Source organism: Cyanistes caeruleus, chromosome 2 (genome assembly GCF_971803275.1).
Source record: "Cyanistes caeruleus chromosome 2, bCyaCae1.hap1.1, whole genome shotgun sequence".
In the NCBI taxonomy this organism is placed as follows: Eukaryota; Metazoa; Chordata; class Aves; order Passeriformes; family Paridae; genus Cyanistes; species Cyanistes caeruleus.
The window spans coordinates 26,368,587-26,387,511 of NC_141702.1; the positions used below are offsets into that span (position 1 = coordinate 26,368,587).

The 18,925-nt window shown below is 41.0% G+C and overlaps 3 protein-coding genes across 4 annotated transcripts in view; 2 read left to right on the forward strand and 1 right to left on the reverse strand.

Moving 5' to 3' along the window:
• Nucleotides 1-4,892, reverse strand: part of LGSN (lengsin, lens protein with glutamine synthetase domain) — a 92,781-nt gene extending 87,889 nt beyond the window's left edge. The window contains exon 1 of one of the 2 annotated variants that reach the window (XR_015282894.1): nt 4,624-4,789. The gene's annotated coding sequence lies outside the window, so the exon portion shown is untranslated. Of the gene's footprint in view, nt 1-4,623; nt 4,790-4,864 lie in introns of those variants that run through there. The other variant, XM_086876183.1, reaches the window with a different exon arrangement.
• A 100-nt stretch (nt 4,893-4,992) lies between these two features.
• On the forward strand, nt 4,993-12,105 carry LOC147654680 (uncharacterized). Its single transcript, XM_086876187.1, has 2 exons — nt 4,993-5,279; nt 11,860-12,105. Exons 1-2 carry the CDS (start codon nt 5,241-5,243, stop codon nt 11,953-11,955), a joined length of 135 nt encoding a protein of 44 aa, XP_086732313.1. The 5' UTR covers nt 4,993-5,240; the 3' UTR covers nt 11,956-12,105.
• On the forward strand, nt 11,863-18,925 carry PTP4A1 (protein tyrosine phosphatase 4A1). The gene is made up of 5 exons (XM_023922427.2): nt 11,863-12,409; nt 13,999-14,091; nt 14,449-14,579; nt 16,158-16,232; nt 17,318-18,925. The coding sequence occupies exons 1-5, from the start codon at nt 12,305-12,307 to the stop codon at nt 17,433-17,435; spliced, it is 522 nt and encodes a 173-aa protein (XP_023778195.1). The 5' UTR covers nt 11,863-12,304; the 3' UTR covers nt 17,436-18,925.

An 18,925-nucleotide genomic window follows, 5' to 3' on the forward strand; every position in this document is an offset into this window, starting at 1 on the left:
ACCAAGTGAATTTGTCATACAATTACAAACCAATCTACTTAACTCTTTGTTATAAATATGTAATAGTTGTAACAAATTGATAAATTTGTAAGGTGATAAATTGAGAATTAGTTGCAACATGTTGATTAATTGTTAACATTGGGTTATGAGTTGGTAGTTGTTTGATGTAAAATGTTTCTAATTGATGGTTGTTATTTGTTGTTGGGCAGCTCAGGTTCTTGGGGGATTATAAGGCAAATGGGAGAGGTCTGGAGGCTGGTGTGTGTGCAGTCAGATGGAGCTGGGGGTGGCTCAGGGTTGAGAACACTGCAGAACATGACCTCCAGGAGTGACATCTGCACCGAGGACAACTATTGGTAGAAGAGACAATCAATCATTCGACACCCTGGAGGAATGATTGGTGGAGGGTCCACAAACTTAAGGACCAATCAAATTACTGAATTTGGACCAATCAGGTGGTGGATTGAAAAACGCACCAATCCAACAAAGGGAGAGACTTTAAAAGCACCAAGGAGCTCAGCACTCTGGTCTTTCTGAGGAGCTCATAGTCTAGGAAACACCCTGTGTGTGGCACGCAGTTCGCTACAAGTAACTCTCTGACTTGTCAAGTATGCTCTGGGCTTACCCTGGGGCCTCACCCGCAGCTGTTCTGTGGTTTTAATAAATGGGTTTATCTTCTTTTAAATCACCTGCCTCATTTCCTTTTTTAATTGTTTTTGCCTGTTTATAACACTCTTCGAATTAAGATACTTTTAGAGGCCTATATTTTCACCCTATATCACTTCATATCCTTGACTTTAAAGGAAAAGTCCTTTATATGTCTCACTATTTCCAGTCTTTGAACATTTTCTGCAGATTTGCATTCTCAAAAATAAATCACTTTCTCTTCCATGACATGGCTGTGGACCTACCACTCTCAAACACAAAACGCAAAAGCACTGACAGTGCCCTGCAGTCCCTTCCACTCCATTACCCTGTTCACCAGAAGATCACAGAATCCAAGAGACCCCACAGCACTGAACCTAACCTAAAGAGGGAGACAAAAAAGGGCTAAGAGGTGGGGCAGTAAGTATCAACAAAGGAGTAGATAACAGGGCACATGAGAAAGGCCACACACAGAGTCCAGATTAATTGGCTGGAGTTTTACATATATCAGAAAATCAGGAAGGGTCTGTGGTCAACAGATGTGTACATGGTAATTCAGTAGTTAGTACTGATGCTATCAAAAAAACAAAACCTCTACACCTCACAATTTTACATTAGATATCTAAGGATCACAGAATGATGGTTTTTATTGTTACAATCCCTATACTGCCTTAAGAGTAACAAAAGTGTTCTTGAAAACTTAAAAATCTTGCTTGCGTTCCTTATTCTAGATGTATGACTTTTCGATACTAAAGCATATTTTTGAGTGTACACAAGTTACTAAAAAGCCTAGATTACTCTAAAGAACTATGCTGGCATCATTGCTACTTGGTATTCATCAATCTTTGCATCAGTCACACTTGTTTTTAGACTGATCTTTGATTACACTCCTTTGATAAAACTGTTTGAAAACATGAACATTTAGTGTTACAGCTATGCAGTTACTTTTATGCCAATCTTGTAATCTTATCAAAGCATTAAGTCAGCTTTCTTGGCAATAGCTGTTTTCCCTAGAACTACATTGATTTGCATTAATTACATTCTTTCCCTTTAATTATTTTTGTTTTAATCTGCTTAGTCATGTATGAGTTTTCTGTTAGGTGACAGTCTGACCCAGTGATAGTCAACTCACTTCACGTTTTTTACACATTGGCATTAGCACAGCCTTCAGAAACCTCCACACAAACAGCTACAGTAGATATCAGCAGGTCAGAGATCTAACAGTAGAACCTTAATTGTATACATAAATTCTATACAAATAGACCAGTAATAGACATTACATCAAGACCTATCTGAAATCCCCAATTCCACTAAAATTTAAAATAGGATCAGTCCATATAGAAGTAATGAAACTATGGCCAAATAAACAAATTCAGATTCTCACATTTCTTTCCAGTATATAATTGTTTGCCCTGATGTTGTTACAGAAGACCCAGACAAACACTAGTACTGATTTCTAGAGGGGCTAAAGAAGTTAAGCGTCTGCAAAAGACAAGGATATTAATAAACCAGTACTTTTATTTAGTCTTTGAGTAATATTCATATATGCTGTTATATAAAGACACATATTTAAAACGTAAGAGTAATATTTAAAAGTTTAACTTTCATGAATCCATAGAAGTAGCATTCACAAAAAAAGAACATATAGAGTAGCAATAAATTAGAACTACTTTAAAGTGATACATGCTCTTAGTGTTGAAAACCACTTCCTGTTCTGGTCCCAAAAAATAATACAATAGAACTTTTATAAGTACAGAAAGGTTGAAAAAGATGATCAGAATTAAAAAACTTATCCCTAATTATGTTAAGATTTCCCTTCTTTAAAAAAATGGCAAGCAATGCGTATAAAATATTTACACTTTTACATAAAGAGTGTCAATAGGGATGTTTTTTTCGCTATTCTTACAAGAAAATAAACCAATCATAAGGCATAACTCACCATTTGGATTTCTGAAACATTGGTATACTTTAAATTGACTGTTTTACTGCACAAATGCCCATTAAGACTTTCAAAAACTCTTGAGAATAGTCAACCAGGTAAGAACATTGAGTCCATGCCCACATTTTGTTTTTCATTCCCACTGCTTGAAAAATGTGTTCAAGCTTTTTCCTATTTTTATATATATATATATATATATATAATATTATATAGCCTCTTATCATAAAAGTTGTATTAATCTTCCTAATACCACAAAATGGTGATGATCACATTGTACTGGTACTATCAATCTCTTCTGATAATACCCCATATATTTCTCCTTTCAAGCATTTATTTCTTTCTTATATTCCAAGTTCCTTTGGAGTCTCATCTCTTTCTGTTTCCTCAAATCACTTTGTTTCATCAGTTCACGAACTGGCACCTTGTAACTATCCACTTGTCTCCCTCTCCCGTACACATACCTCTGATTCTGCCCTATATTATATGAAACAGGAGACTCTTGTAATCTCCAAGCATCTCTTGCCATCTCAGATCATAACATACAGGAGCTGCACAGTAAGTGACAACTAGTATGATATAACTAATCACAACTAGGGGGACCAGATAGGGTCAATCTAATAAAAATTATTATATCGTTAAAATGATCCAGGCATTCTTTACTCAAAAAGAAAGAAACCTTTTAGACCAGAAGTTTTCAAAGCTAAATCCTTTCTTTTTTGGGTATACAATTTCAGAGAAACTGCCAGACTTATTTTCAGTGTAAACTACTGTGCTAGAGCACTCAAAAGATGTTGCAGCAGAAAGTAATTTGATTTTAAAATCCTGATCAGTTTATTGTGCAATGAAACAGTAAACAAAACCTTGCATTGTTGGAGGAAAAAACCTCAAACACAAAAACCAAACAGCACGGACTACAGCAAGGCTGTTTAATCACAGAACTCTGTGATTCAGAGCAAGTTCATCTGGCTTTACTAATGATAGAAGTTATGTTGACTTAATTTCTTTTTTTCCCGAAACCTTCCTATCATTACAACCACCAAAAAGTAAACAATATTCCAAGCAGACATCAACCTTGGGATCATCTTATTTTATAGCATTCTGATCACGTTTCCAAGAAGTTTTATATGGAGAAGTGGAAACAGCTGCGAGATGACCAGACACGTGCTCTAAGTCAGTAAATAACATAACACGATGTAAATAAATACAGCCCAGATCTATTTATAGCCCAGAGAAGCTAAGTACATTATCCTGGCAGAGACATAGCTCCTGGTTAGAAATTAGCTTAGGGCCCCCCTGAAGCCACGTGGAGCAAAAGATAGTTTAGACATGTTGTGAATAGCACATCTCTCACGTGTCAGATACCATGAAAACCCCGTCTGGACAAACCACGGCTGGCTCTATAAACCCAGGACATTTGGGCAAAATCACAAACCAGTCATGCCTTTGTATAGAGCAATACTAACTTAAAGACACTCAGATTGGGGCTATTTTTTATATCAAAACCAACTTCTGCAAGCTCTTGTAATCCGTATAGCAATAATAAAATATCACGCAGAAGAAAGACTTAACTAGCTAAATACAACTAGAACAGTTCCAGACGATTTCAGGCTAAAAATAGGCTGCTATTTCACAAAGCTGGCAGTGACCCACATTGAGGTGTTTCCCCGGTTGCCGGTGTCCAGCCAGGGAGCGCCGGCCATGCCGCTATCCCTGAGGCACCATGGGTGCTTCCCACCGCGGGCTGCAGCTCCTCAGGCAAGCCCTGTGCCCTGGGAGACGCTTTCCCTGGAGCGGGAGGGAGCTGAGCGAGCCCTGTTGTTTCTCGCACCGCTTCTGGCCTACTGGGCTGAGCTCCCATCTGCAACACCAGAATCACGGTTTTCATCTCGACTTAAAGGACGCAGGGTAATCTGCGGGCAGAACGCCCTAAAACCTTCCTGTCGGCATTAAACTCGCCAGAGCGGTTTTGCAGCCCGCGGGCGAAGGGGCCGACGGATTAAACCCGCGCGGGGCCGCCGCTGCGCCATCCCGTGTCTCACGACCCGCGCGGAAGCGGCTCTCCCGCCTCGCCCCGCCACGGCGGGCACAGGGCTGCGCAGCGCCAGCCGGCCGGCGCGCACCGGCGGCGCAGGGAACAGTCTGGAACTCTCCGGCCCGGGGGAGCCGGGGCTCGCGCCAGGCGCTTCCCGGCGAAGCCACCGGCGCGGGCGGGCGGGGCGCGCGCGGGGTGTCCCGGCGCGGCCCCGAGGGGCGCTCCCCGCGCCGGCCCCATTCACGAACCGGTTCCCGCCGGCCGCCTCCGCCTCTCGCGCCCGCCCGCCCCACCTCCGCCCCGCCCCCCGAAGCCTCGCGCCCGCCCCGGACTCGTCGATGGCACCGTTGATTGGGTGGACGCGACGCCCGTCAGTGGCGTAAGGGGCGGGCCCCAGGACGCTCGTGCGGGAGGCGGCGCCGAGAGTCGCTCCTGGTGCAGCCGCGTCCGCCCGGCGCCGCCCGCAGAGCCGCCCGCCCGCTGCAGCCGCTGTATGGTCCTTCCCCGCGCTGCCGCCGCCGCCGAACCCCCGCCGGCAGCTCCGCGGCCTCCAGCGCCTCCTCCTCTTCCTCCTCCTGGTTCTGCTCCTCCTGCCCCCGGCGGTGGCGCCCGCACCCCGGCTGTATGATCAGGCTACAGTCTTCAATGAGTAACCATATTCCTGTGAGTGCCGCCCGCCCGCGCCCCCCGCCCTGGCCCCTCGGCTACCGAGCCTCTCCTCGCCCTCTACCCTATCTCCTCCATGTTGTCTCTTTGTTCTGTCGCCCGGGCCGCGCTGGCTGCGGGCGCCTTCTCGAAGCGCCGGGCTGCGGCTCCCGTCGGGCGGGCCGCTGGGGAGCCGAGCCCGTTCGGCTGCGGCACGGCTCGGCCTCCCTCCCCTCCGGCGCCCCTCTCCTGCCCCCGCCTGCTGGCGCCCCTCTTTCCTCCTCCACCGAGAAAGGAGGAGGTGGCGACCTCTCCGCGGTTCCTGGGCGGCCCGACTCGGGCACAAAGCCGCTTTGTGAGCTCGGCTGCCGCTTGCCCCGCCCGCCGGCCTGGCCTTCTCCCCACCAGGCTCTTTGCGGCGGAGTCTGCCGGGCCAGGCCGGGCCGCCCGCCGGGAAGGGCAGCGCCTCCGCTGCCGTGGCTCCGCGCCCTGGGCCGTGCCGGGAGCCCCCTGCCGGGGGGAAGCCGAGCCGGGCGGCGGCTCTGGGGGACAAGATGGCTCCGCGTCGGGAGCCTGATCGAGGCGTGATGCGAACCCGTGACCGCCGCAGTCGGGGCGACGGCCCGGCCTGGCCCGCGGGGCGCTGTCCCGGGCGGGACAGTGACTCCGTGCCGGGGAGAGACTGGGACAGGCAGGCCGCGAGCGCGGCACCCCGCGGTTGCGGGGCGGCCGTAGCCCGGGGCTGCCCGGGCAAGCCGGGGCTTGCCCGTGGGCGGCTGGTTGCCAGGCTTGGCTGCCAGGCTCGGCTGCCGCGGCCAGCGCTCGCCCCCCGCCGCGGCCCCACGTGCGCGGCTGCGGCCGGGGCAAAGGCGGCCGGGCGGCTGCTTTGTCTCCGCCGTACTCGGGCGGGGAGTTAGTGCCGGCTGCGAGCGAGGACGTGAGTCCTTTCCAAAATGAGCTCTATGCAGTAGAGGTGGGGTATGCCCGAACTCGGGTGTGCAGTCGGCATTGTTCGGCAGGAAAAGTCCGCAGACGAGTCATTAAATTCATGTTGAAGCGGATGTTTCTGTAACAATCTGCCTTAAGCCTCAAAAGCTCACGAATACAGTGAAGTATCTTAATTTTGTCCGAAACTGCTTTCAAGACCTTGCCATCTGTCCTTTCAAGGAAGGCACTTCCTCTGGAGGTGGATCACAGTTCAGCTTCAGAAGGTTTCACTTGCCAGTTTTTGCTTCGTTTTCCTTTTTTAACTCACCTAATAATCTCGGTGCCTTGTGCTGTGTAACATCTGTGACTATAGAGCACAGTGTGTATTTAAGCAGGAAAAAATCAAACAATGCACGGCTTGCTGGTGGTAGTATGCCCTCCAAAAGTAGGGAAGCAAGAAAGAAAAAGAATTAACAAAATCAAGTCATCTATGACAATAGAAGCAGGATTGTTTGCTTAGTGGTAGCCAGCTATGCACATCACAAGTATTATGAGCTGACAGTTGTACAGGTTTGGTGGCATGAAGGTCCAGTAATATGGTGTTTCTTATTTCTGCTACAGACAACTTTCCAATATGTCTCCCTGCATTTGCTGAGTCTTTCAGAAGCAGTGACTCAGAAGTATGAACTCTGTCTCTTTTTAATCTCATAAAACTGCCAAATCAAGAAACCTGAAGATTACACCTAAATGTCAGATCATATTATTCCAGTGATGGAATAGCAAAGGGTTTTGAAATTGTCTTACAGAAACAGAGTTGTTTCATGGGGAAAATGTGGAAGAGGTAATACAAAAATTGCACAGGCGTGAGAGGAAATATGAGAATGAGAAATAAAAATGCGTGACAGATATAGTAAGAGCCAAGGCAACAGGATGTCATTGTCTTGCTGAAACTATATGTGTCAGTAAGACAGTAAATAAATAGAAGTTAGCTCTGTCTAAGAACTTCTATTGAGTGAAAGTTTCATGTTCTGACAAAATAGGCACCACATAAGAATGCCGGATCTCTCCCAGTGTGTAGGCTGACTGTAAGCAATCACTTGTTTTAAACATTAACCAGAAGACCCAGATAAGGGTATTACTGAACAATAAGCCACAGATTGTCACCTTCTTCAAAAAATTAAAACTCACTCTATTGGATCAATGGAAGAAATACTTCTGTGTTAAATGAAAGTCTACTGCTTTCTTCTCAGTTGCAACTTTCTGTTAGGCATTCATGGCTTAATTGAACTTGATGATATACATGTAGACATTGCTGTACGTGCTATATTTCTCATGTTATTGCTTAAAACATAATGGAATAGTTATTTAATAAAATGACAGGATTTATGTAGTTTGCTGTTGAAGTGACAGTGTTCAGTCACTTGGAGATTTCCTTTTAGAAACTCAGGAGGAAGTGCTAGACAAGGGGATGGATTGGTTTCTGTGATGTCTAGTTTTTTCCAATACCACTTAAGGCTTCTTTGCTTGCTGTTTTTGTGGTCCAAGCAGAACTTTGAACCAGATCACATGGCCGTGGTTTCATCATCTCTAAAAGTTGCATTGACTTGTTATTCAGGAAGTTTTGAGATAATTTTTTCTTCCCCCTTCACTGCATACTTGAACCACAAGAATATCCTTCCAGCATAGAGCATGTCACAACAAATTTATGATAAACCTTTGGAATCTCCCTTCCCATTGGAGAGATATGAATGTATTTTCATAGGCAATGGGTTGCTTTCCATGGTCTAAAATGGACAGTGTTATCGCTGTGGATATCATAGGGACAGGCATTTATGTGCCCAGTAGATAGGAGGTGCATCTTGTCAAAAGTAGCTTTAAAAAGGTGTGCCTCTACCTTGTGTAATGGCTTCGCAGTTTGTACCCCTTTCCCTTCCACTCTTCCCTGTCTGCTTTGGCAGTTGCTACTGAGGCCTTGAATTGTAAGAGGAAGTTGGAGGTATTTGTAGTTCAGTATCTTTTTGTTGGGTAGTAAGTTAGAACAGTGAACTTCCTTGCAGGTGTTCTCAAATTGTCGTGAAACTTAGTGTATTTTAGTTTTCTAGTTTTAGTCCTGTGGTTTCAGTAGGTGACTGTGTGTCAGGTCTTGACTTAGGAGAATGTGAGACCACATAGTTGGATCTGGGTATATATTTTTGGTCTATGAGCAGGTGGATTGAGCAACCATGAACCATCTTGCATATCTTCTGAATGTAAAGTGTCGTATAACTGTGCTTACAAGTGCTTTTGTTTGAATGCTTTTCAAGAAGCTACTGAGTTGTGAACCAGACTGTCAACAGTGTGAAATAACTGTGCATCTCTCTGCTTTCCCCATGTCAGTAAAGAACTAATAGATTACTTTCGTAAACCATTTTTGTCAGACATGAGTGATTGTTTCAAACCCCAAATAAACAGCCATGTGAATCTGCTTGTCAGTGATGATAGGTACTTCACCTTTCTGTCCCTGAGAAGGGCATGAATCAAAGCCTTCCTTTTCAAGATGCCTTCCTTCTGCTTGAACAGACTATTCTCTAACTTATCCTAGCTTGAATTGTAGTAGGTCATACAGTAATAATTAATGCAGCTATAATGGACAGGTTACCTTCTCTCAATAAGTTGTCCTGGCATATTAGCCCTAGTTTTGTTTTTCAAGTTTATTTTGATGGCTCTTATGGTCTAAATGTTTCTGTTGGGATGGAAATTGCTACTTTTTCAAAAAATCCTTCAGTGTTAAATTTCCTCAAGGAAAATGTATATGTAAATTGAAAAGAACATGCTGGGGTACCCAACTTAATGGTACAAGTGATGAGTTGGTGTTACTCTGTTAAAGAACCTTTGCCTTCAACACTACCTTTGAATTTTGATTATGCAACTTCTTGCTTTCATGCACTGTCTTGACTGTTTTGATAGCTTACCTATCAAAACTATATGAGACAAAATAAATTATTTTTAAAGAGGTATTTCCAGGCCGTTTGAAAGCTCATTACACCATTTGAGTTCCCTCAAAGCCTGAGGTCATCACTACTACAACACTATTTTCATAGCTAATTTCTCATCTTCCAGGTCTTTTTGCTGAAAGTGAGTGAAGCCTTGTACTCTGGCTTAACTGCAGAAACAGAAACAGCATGCCCATTTACTGCTTACATTCAATTTTTACTTGATTCCCAGAACAGAATGAAGCTAGGTTGGCAGAGCTGTCTTGGGATAGTACAGTGTGTTGCTGCCTAAAGGAGTTGGTCTGTCTGTGAAACTTCCCTGCTAGTATTGGTGAGAAGTGATGGCATTCACTTCAAAGGAAATGTGAGCTTTGGTTCTCTGTAGTTGCCAAAGCAAGCAGTGAGGCTTAAATACATGCTTGGTTAAGTCCTTAGATGTGTGAATTACTAAGGTTCTGATGTGTTTAATACTGACTGTTAAACCAGTAATTAACAAAGTGAATTCCTTTGTAAGGGTTAATGACACATGTAACTCAAACATAACATTGCATAATATACTTGCTTCTGCTTTGTATAAGAATTTGAAGTGTGTACCCAGTTTCTAAAATGTCATCAGCAATCTGCACTAAAAAAGAAAGATTTTTACTTAACTAATTGTTTGCTGCCTGCCCTTTTCAGTGTTTACTGGTTTGTCTGGTATATTGAGAACTCCCTAGCTGTAGACCAAGGACAGCCTGCCTAGAAGACTGGATGAAACCTGGTTACTTCTTTCTTCCTACCTGCCCTGGTATCGCGACATGTTAAGTGTTCTTTTCTCCCCAAAATCTCTGTTTTGCCAATTGAAAGGTTTTCATCCTAATGACTTCATTCTGTGTGCTCAAGCTTACTTGCATGCATTTGTATTTCTGACAGCCTTCACTCCCTCATCGTTTAACAGGGCATGGGTCTGTATATGATTCTGAGCAGTCTTAAGAAGAGATAGACATGAAATCTGCCAGTGCAGTGCAAAAAGCAGCATGAGACCTTGTGCAGCTATATCTGCTTAAAGCTCTCCTGTCCCTTTTTGCTCTTCTGCTTCTTAAACTAATTGAAAGTGGCTTTAAATAAGTTACCTTCAGTTCTTTTTTTCAGTTGCTATTTTAGCTGTTCCCTAGATGTGGTCCTAGGAGGCTTTAAGTGCACACCTGCCACCTTGCTAGGGCATGGCTGGTGAGTCAGATGATGATTCTTGGAGTTCTTCCGAGTCTGAATTCTTCTGGTTCCTGTTACTCTGTTGACCTTTGACTTAAGAGGATCCTTCTTACTCCTTTTCCACGCCTATTATATTTAGAGTTCTTGCTCTCTATCAAGTTCTTAAAGGTAAATACTGAAGTAGGTTTTTTTACAAGTAGCTGGCAAACTTAATCCTATAGGTCTGCATCGCTGCCAGGTGGTGGTAGTATCTCTGGAGTGGCAGCAAAGTGGATGTGAAATTGTCATCTCAGTTTCTTTCTGTTAACTTACCTCGTTTTTGTTAGCATGTTGGGGTTTTATTATGTGTATCTTTGTTTAGTTTGTTTGTTTTTTACAAGTCATACCTCTGTCTTAACATGCACATTAAAACTCTTACCAGGAAGCTGTCTGAAAACATGAAAATAGGTTGACTCATCAACATAATTACTTTTTTCTGCTAAGTATTTGTAGGATTGATTATGTTTCTCTCTAATACCTAAGTACGTTTAGTGGACATGTAGTTCAACTTGTACCTCTCTTTTGGAAAACAACTCCCCTCTTCTTCCCTCGTGTTCTCTAGACAGGTACAAGCAGTAATACTGGTAGAGTATCTGGGCACGAAACTTAACGCATCTGCTGTAAGGGTTTTCTGGTGTGTAAAAGCATGTATGGGTGGTTCATTTGCAACATCTGCAAATAAATACACAACTTGGAGCAGTTAATTTGCTATCTTAATTCCTGGTCATTTCTTGCAATTATATATATATAAATTTAACTATAGCTAAGCAGCATACCACTGGACAGGAATGACCTGTTCAGTAAACTTGTCTATGTAAGTTTTTAGCCCAGACCATTACTGCTTTCTGAGTATATTAATGACGTCATGGTGTAAAAAGGCTTCTGTGTTAAAGCATATGAAGGTTGCCATTGGTCTTCAGCCTTTAGCGTGTGAAATCTTTCTTAGTTACAAATCTGCATGCCTCAAAAGCCTCTGTTCAAAAGCTCCCATTGTATTGTTAGGCCACAAAGACTCGATTTGCTTTTAAGGCCTCCTGTTTGAATCAGGTGGATTTATACTCATTTTTCTCTGTAACTTTAGTAGATGTTGTGATGTCTCTCAATTTAAAATGGAGAAGGCAGTTGTATGGGTGTCCTGGAAAAACTATTCTCTTTATAAATACTGGGGTTCTTACAACTTGTTGCTGTGTTTAGCACAGCTGAAGTTTGTGTTTTAATACATTAAGGGATTTGGTATTGCAAAAACCCTACATGGAAACTTTGTAATAAGTAAATGTATTTATTTTCTTGCAATTTATGCTAAGAAAGGTAACAGGATTGTTACAGAAAACTAATTCTTGAGGTAAAAAATAAACCTTGTGAAACTGCTTAGTTGCTGTGTTTTTATTTTTTCATTTTATAAAGCTTGATGTCTTATAACCTTGTTTCACCTGTACTCATTATGCTTTTTGTCCCCCCTCTCTTTACAGCAGTTCTGTGGTGTTCTTGGTCACACATTTATGGAGTTTCTGAAGGGCAGTGGAGACTACTGCCAGGCACAGCACGACCTCTATGCAGACAAGTGAACTGTAGAAATCCATTACTACTCCACCAAGAAGCCCCCCTAAGAGTGGTTGACCAGGATAAGAAGTGTTGAATTGAAATTGGCAGAGCATTTAACAACGGAATTCAGACCTGGATGGGGTAAACCTCAGTGCACTGCCTTTCTTTTGCCTCAGTATTACTGGATTGAAGAATTGCTGCTTCTTGTTAGGAGGTTCATTTCATTTCCCATTGCTCCCAACTTCATACTTCCAAGCACTGAGAATTTCACGTGGAGTATAGTGAAGTAGACTACGGTTTCTCTACATCACTTCTGTATTAGAATTTTTTTTAATCCTTTCATAATCTTGTTGCATGTTTAACTAAATCAATATGGCCCGAATGAACCGCCCAGCTCCTGTGGAAATCACCTACAAGAACATGAGATTCCTGATCACACATAATCCAACCAATGCAACCTTAAACAAATTTATAGAGGTAAGAACCTATAGAGGTACAGAATTCTTACTGATGTATTTTTTAATCCCTGAACAGCATGCTATTTTTCCTTTACTAGCTGGTAACTGCTGTAAAAGCCATATGAGGAGGTACTGAGACTGTATATTGATTTTTCTTTTCAAATACTGGTGCTGTGCTTTGAAGATCTGCAGACAAATCTGCAGGTATCTGCAAATCTGCAGACAAATCACATATACTCAGGCCTACACAAATGTAATTCTGAGAGAGAAGTAATAATTATACTGTCTACTACATGGTACATTAAGTACATTGTTTAGGTCTGCAAACAGGAATTATCTAGCAGAGTTATGTGTAGAACAATACAAACATCTCTTAGTGGTCAGGGCTCACATTCAGATTGGGCTGAAGTGGTGTAACATTTCATTGTACTTCCTGCATGGTGATACATATTGTGGGTCAGAACCTTAGGATCTAGTACAGGATTGCAATATGCTTTCACCGTCTAGCTTCCTACACTATTAGCAGATCATGGTTTTAGTGTAGCTTAAGAGGATCCTCTGTGTGATAACGTCTGCTTGAGTGAAATTTGTGGCAATAGGCTTACTCTGCACACAGAGCTGCTGAAGCTACTTTTAAGTGCTTTGGTACATGCTACTAACTAAAGCCAGTGGCTTGGAATATATTGCTAGTACTGAATTTATCATCTAAACCATGTTGGAACTATGAATTGCATGGTTGGATAAAGTGTGTGTGTATGCTAATAAGTTCCTTGCAGAGCTACCTTGTGGGAAGGTCCAAGTTTGCTAAGTCCCTCCTTAGTGAGATTTTAGGTCCACTACAGCTCAATTCTGCATTCAGTGCAGGATTATTTACAGGAAACAGAGCAAGATAACTCTTGCTTGCCTTTATACTCTCACAACTAGATCAGGTTTGCTTAGGTTATGTGTTTCAGTTGTTACTGTGACAGTTGCAGTGTGAATAATATTCGTTGCAGGGAGAATGAAGAGGGATTGCTTTTTTTTTTTTTTTTAATGTAGGATAATAGCAAAATGGGAAGCTAAATCTAGTCATGACAACTCTGGAACTGGAATAATTTATTGGCCTGTGCTTGTAACTCTTAAGAGTAAATGGTCTAACAACCCTGTTGTTTTAAGTGGGGAGGAGGGAAGATTTGAACTTTGCTTAGAATACTTTTAGTGAGGCATGTAGCTTTGCAAACCAGGAAGTTTCCTGTTCCTTTAAAATGAGTGATCTTTTGGAGATATAAATAATGATTAATCAAGTAGTCTCAGGATCTGATTTTAAAAGAAAAAAGTCTGATCCAACATAATGAAACTTAATCTGCACATACTATATTTGCAGAAAAGCCTACAGTATCTGGTGTTAGTACACAAGCTTTCTTTTCAGCTGAAAGCTGAAAAGAAATTCGTTCTTTTTCAGACATTTCATCTTTCTGTGTCTTTGCAAGATGGCAAGCATTTGCATGAGTTTTGCTACTGAAAATTTTGGAATGAATTACTAAGTTAGCTTATTGAAAAAATTACATGGCAAGTGAAGCTAGTTTACTCTTTCAGCATTTTTTTTTCTTTTTTTTTTTCACTCTCTAGGAACTTAAGAAATATGGTGTTACCACAGTGGTAAGAGTGTGTGAAGCTACTTATGACACTGCTCCGGTGGAAAAAGAAGGCATTCAGGTTTTGGTAAGTAGTGTAGAAACAGAGTTCAAAACCAACGCATTTCCCTTTACTTGCTTCCCCCAAAAAAAGATTATTTGACACTATCTTATTAACTTTGAGTGTATTCTAGCAACTGATGGAAGAAAAAGATGTGGAGACATCTGTTCTTGTCAGGACAGTTTTGAGCTAAGTCATGTGATCAATGAAAACTCTGATAGAGAGGAATTTATTTGTAATACTGCTAAAGTTAGACTATTAAAAAATTGTAGGTTTGAGTGGTTTCCTCAGCTGTCAGCTCTTTGTCCATTGTGTCTCCTCCTTTTTTTGCCTATGTATACAGCTTACAAGAATTGTCTTTGTGTTTGTCATCTTGTGTTCTAGGACTGGCCCTTTGATGACGGTGCTCCACCATCCAACCAGATTGTTGATGATTGGCTAAACCTCCTTAAAATTAAATTTCGTGAAGAACCTGGTTGTTGTATTGCTGTACACTGTGTTGCTGGTCTTGGAAGGTGGGTGAAGTTTTAAAGTCATTCCTGGTCAGACTTGTTAAGATCTAGTGCAGAAGCTTGAGGCAAATGTAAAAGAGTCATGTCCAAGGAATGATCTTACGCTTAAAAGTAGTTAAGGTGGCAGGAAACTGTTTTATGTATTTATTAAAGATCTTTAGGTCAAGAGGTGATGCTTTGGTCACAGCTCTCACAAAGTCTACAGAATTTTTAAGCTAACACAAGTATATTCTTGTACTGAGTATATTGATGAGTGCTCCATTGAGATTTTTTTGTCTGTTTTTCCCTAATGGATTTAGGTTTTTAGCACTTGTCTGCTTCTGCTTTCTCTCCATCTCCGTTTCAGCAGTATTGTCAGTCTCCTTGAACCAAGGGCATTGTAACTATTAACCACAAACAAATGGGTGATTCTGGCACATGAAGACCAGCTTTCATCCATCACCTGTCTGGAGGATGAAAAGTGTTTTCCAAAGTCCCAAAGCTGTCTGTCTCACTTCTAAGTGGCGCAAAAATTTTTAGGCATAATACTAAATACTCTTCTCTTAGCCCTGTTCCTTCTGTCTGCTGCTACGATCTTGAATAGAATTCCAACAGTTGTGAGAAAATGTTTTTTTTGCTGTTCTAGGCTACCTGGGAACTAGATCTGTTCAAAAAGGAGTTGCTATATTCTAGCCATGGATTTCAGCATGTCCAATATAAAATGGAGGTTTCTTGGCCTTGTCCATAAGCCTGGCTTATCCATTGCATTATGGCTTCACACATAACAAAGTTCATTGTAGTGATGAATATTACCAAAACAAGTCCTCTTCTGCTGCTTAGAATGATACTGGTTGGTTTTTCCTCAAAACAGGGCAGTTAATTAATTGAAAAGACGGTCCTAGCTTTCTTTCATGTAAGTTTTCTTTTAAATCCCTGGACATACGAAACCACTTAAAGTTACTACTATATGCACAAGTCTGCTGCTACTGTGTAGTGTGAGGTTTTGTCTTGTGTTTGTTTGTTTGTTTGAGTCATAAATTGCTAATGTATTTGAGTTTGATTTAAGTCAAGCTTTTGTAACTGAAAATTGATTCTGTCAGGGGAGGAACACCATGGCAAATGAGGAAATCCTTAGGGGAGTGCAGCAGTCTGTGGATTGCATCTGTTCCCACAACTTGTGAAACTATTTCTAGGATTTGTCAGTTCTTACTGAACTCAACCCCTCTTGTGATTTCTGCTTTGGTATCCTGACTGCTTCTAATGATGATTCATTTTGGAGAATAAAAACCCATATGCAACTCTTCCTCAGAATCAATTGATTTGAAACAAATGGTTAAAGATCACTTGCGTTTTATTTCTGTTGTCCTCTCCTGTATCTAAAGTCAGATGAACGAAGCTAAGGTTGACCAGAGTTAATTTATACCCCTGTTTAATGAGAATGGCTACTTTAAAACCAGGTGATATTATGTCTCAGTGAATGTAGAAATGCCTTCTGCCTTTTCTGCTTTCCCAGAGAAGAAACATCATATATGCAAAAAACAAAGTAAATTGTTTTTCTGAGTATGCTTTGACACAAACTAAACTTTTTTTTTTTTGAACCAGAGCTCCAGTCTTAGTTGCTCTCGCACTGATAGAATGTGGAATGAAGTATGAAGATGCAGTGCAGTTCATAAGACAGTAAGTATGATGCTAACATGTAGCTGTTCCCAAGATTCAGTATGTTGATACATCCTTGGGCACTGAAGGAAATTCTCAATGTTATTCTTGTCTTTGATGCCTTTTTTTTTTTTTGTAAGGTATTTAATTTAGTACACCTGAAATTGTACAGCATACAGTCAGTGTTGTAGGACTTGGACCTGTGGAATTGGCATTTTAATGTTGAAACCAGAATCTGTACATAATTACTTCAGGAGATTTAAGAAAAACTCAGAACACCCATTAACAAAGCCCCTAGCTTTCAGTTAGATTTGCAGAGTTCTCTTTATTTATTTACATATGAAAGGCAGAATACCTTTGTCTTTTTTGGTGGTCTACTGAAGACAAATATTTCATTGAATTTTTTAATCAATGTATGTTAGTTGGATGAGCACAGTTTTAGTCTCAGTGTTTTAATTTCTCAGATTTCAGCTATAGTTAAAAGAAGCTGCATCCATTATAAACAGTTACAAAATACTTCTTGCATAATTGCCAGGCCTTTGAAGAAGTAAATTCATCTTGTGGTGGTTGTGTATGAAATGAGGAATAGGAAGCCAGGTACATACTCAAAACAGTCAGCCAACATGTACTTTTTATTTCATATACAGTTTGAGAAAACAAAGCTCAGTTTCTGTTCAGCATCTTATTATGGGGACTTCAAATGTTTATGTACTTTCTTATTATTACCATATTCTTCATAATTATTTTAAGAGAATAAATAACTTCAGCTCTGAAGAAGACCATCTTTCATCTGCTCTATAGCTTCCTTTTGAAGTTTCTTCTAAAGATCTTAATGTAAAATCTCTGTCTTGTGCTTACCATAGGCTAGAACACTGTCCAAAACGCTATTTACCCCTTTGAGCATGTGGTCCAGTGATGTATTTGTGAAAGGAAGCTACCACTCTCTTTCCTGGCACTTAACTTGAAATTATCCCTACTTTGGTTACTGTCTTGACTTGAAGGTGGCTTTTTTAAGTGACCTAAAAATATTTTTCTCTAGTTGGTGATATTATTTCACTGGGCAGTAGACTAATGTTCCATTTCAAATCTGGTTTTTTTCCATCCAGGAAGCGGCGTGGAGCTTTTAACAGCAAGCAACTTCTGTACTTGGAGAAATACCGCCCCAAGATGCGTCTGCGCTTTAAAGACTCCAATGGTCACCGAAATAATTGTTGTATTCAGTAAAGCTCAACAGCCTATAGTACTTCTTTGGGAATAAAGGATGGAAACTAGAATTAAGCAGACTGTATGCCAAGAACATCAGTCTGGTATTTTTTAGTAGTAAAGGAAGCTTCCTTAGGAGTATTTATTAGGCTAAAGGCTCAGTAGAAATGCAACTTGTATGTTTAGCTAAATATGTCTATTTGGAGACCCAGTAAATGTTTTTGCTGTACCCTGTTTCTGAGCTGTCTCCTTGTTCATTAATTATCAGATCAAATATCCTTTAATCATGCCATTGAGTCTTACTGACCTAGTTTTAACTACTAAAAATTGGGGTACTAAAATAAATCAATCTGTAGAGAGATTAGGTGCCAAAATACCCAGCATATCAGCTACATGTTTTTCCTTAAAATGAGCATAGTTCTGATGATGTGAGAACTACCAGCTTATCTGGACCTTACTATCTTTTTTTCTACAGTCATTTCAATATTGAAGAACATGGCCTCTAAAGTAGTCTTGCCTGCTCACTGTATGTTTTGTCTCCCACAATCGCACTAGAATTGTCAGGATTTGCACAGTCTGTCTTTTTAATACTATGAATTACAGCAACTTTTTACCCCTGCATCTGTACTTTTCTGTTACCTGAACCTTTCCATATTACAAGTCATTACTCTGGTTATTCATGTAGAAGATCTTTTAAATTGTACAGAAGCACACAAGTCTTTAATGTCTCCAGACAAAAAGCCTTACAGTAAAATTAATGTTGGCACTTCATGTGCAACTTAACAGAGGGCCTGAAAAGGTTGGGAGGGGCTATTTAATATTTCTAGTAAAATGTTGCCTTTGTCTTGTGCAGGAAGTATAGAATATGCCCTTTACTTTAGTAAATATTTTTTTAAAAGGTAGAAATGCTTTGTTATTGTAGCTAAAAATTCTTAATCAGAAAATTTCTGAAAAATCTTGTAGTTTTCTTTTACTGTACCTATTGAGAGTTGTTTACCAACTTGCTTTGTTGAAAGTGTGATCTTTTTCTTTTCTTTTTGTTTTTCCTCCTTGAGTTTCTGCTATGACTTGGGCAGACCTCTGTAATATTTTGTATGCCTTTAAAGCTGCGTAACTTAATATTTGGATACTTGATAATTTGTTTTATTATGTAATTGATAAAATGGTGATGTGTATTAATGTTAGTTCAACCATATATTTATACTGTCTTGGGAATGTGTGGTTATAGTTCTGTGGGAGAAATACTTTTGCCAGTGTTCACCAGCTTGTAAAATCTAGTGCGAGAGCTTAAAACATCTAAATAAATACTGAAATGCACTTACGAAGTTTGCTGAAATGCTCATCACTTTCATTACTTTTGTGTACTCTGTCAGCAATCTCTAGGTGCCTAAATTCAGAATCTAGTCAGGCATCTGTTTTCTTCTTTTTTAAAAAAATCTGGGCCTGAATATCCCCTTTGCTGTAATGTTTGCTGTTTGTTTTACTCATAAATAAATGTGGACAAAAATTAA

Bases quoted from the DNA above. Each gene is read 5' to 3' on its own strand.
- LOC147654680 (XM_086876187.1), top strand. From the start codon at position 5,241: ATGATCAGGCTACAGTCTTCAATGAGTAACCATATTCCT. The intron at 5,280-11,859 runs GTGAGTGCCGCC...CTCTCTTTACAG, and splicing joins CAATGAGTAACCATATTCCT to CAGTTCTGTGGTGTTCTTGG.
- PTP4A1 (XM_023922427.2), top strand. From the start codon at position 12,305: ATGGCCCGAATGAACCGCCCAGCTCCTGTGGAAATCACCTACAAGAAC. The intron at 14,580-16,157 runs GTGGGTGAAGTT...TTTTTGAACCAG, and splicing joins TGTGTTGCTGGTCTTGGAAG to AGCTCCAGTCTTAGTTGCTC. The intron at 16,233-17,317 runs GTAAGTATGATG...TTTTCCATCCAG, and splicing joins GCAGTGCAGTTCATAAGACA to GAAGCGGCGTGGAGCTTTTA.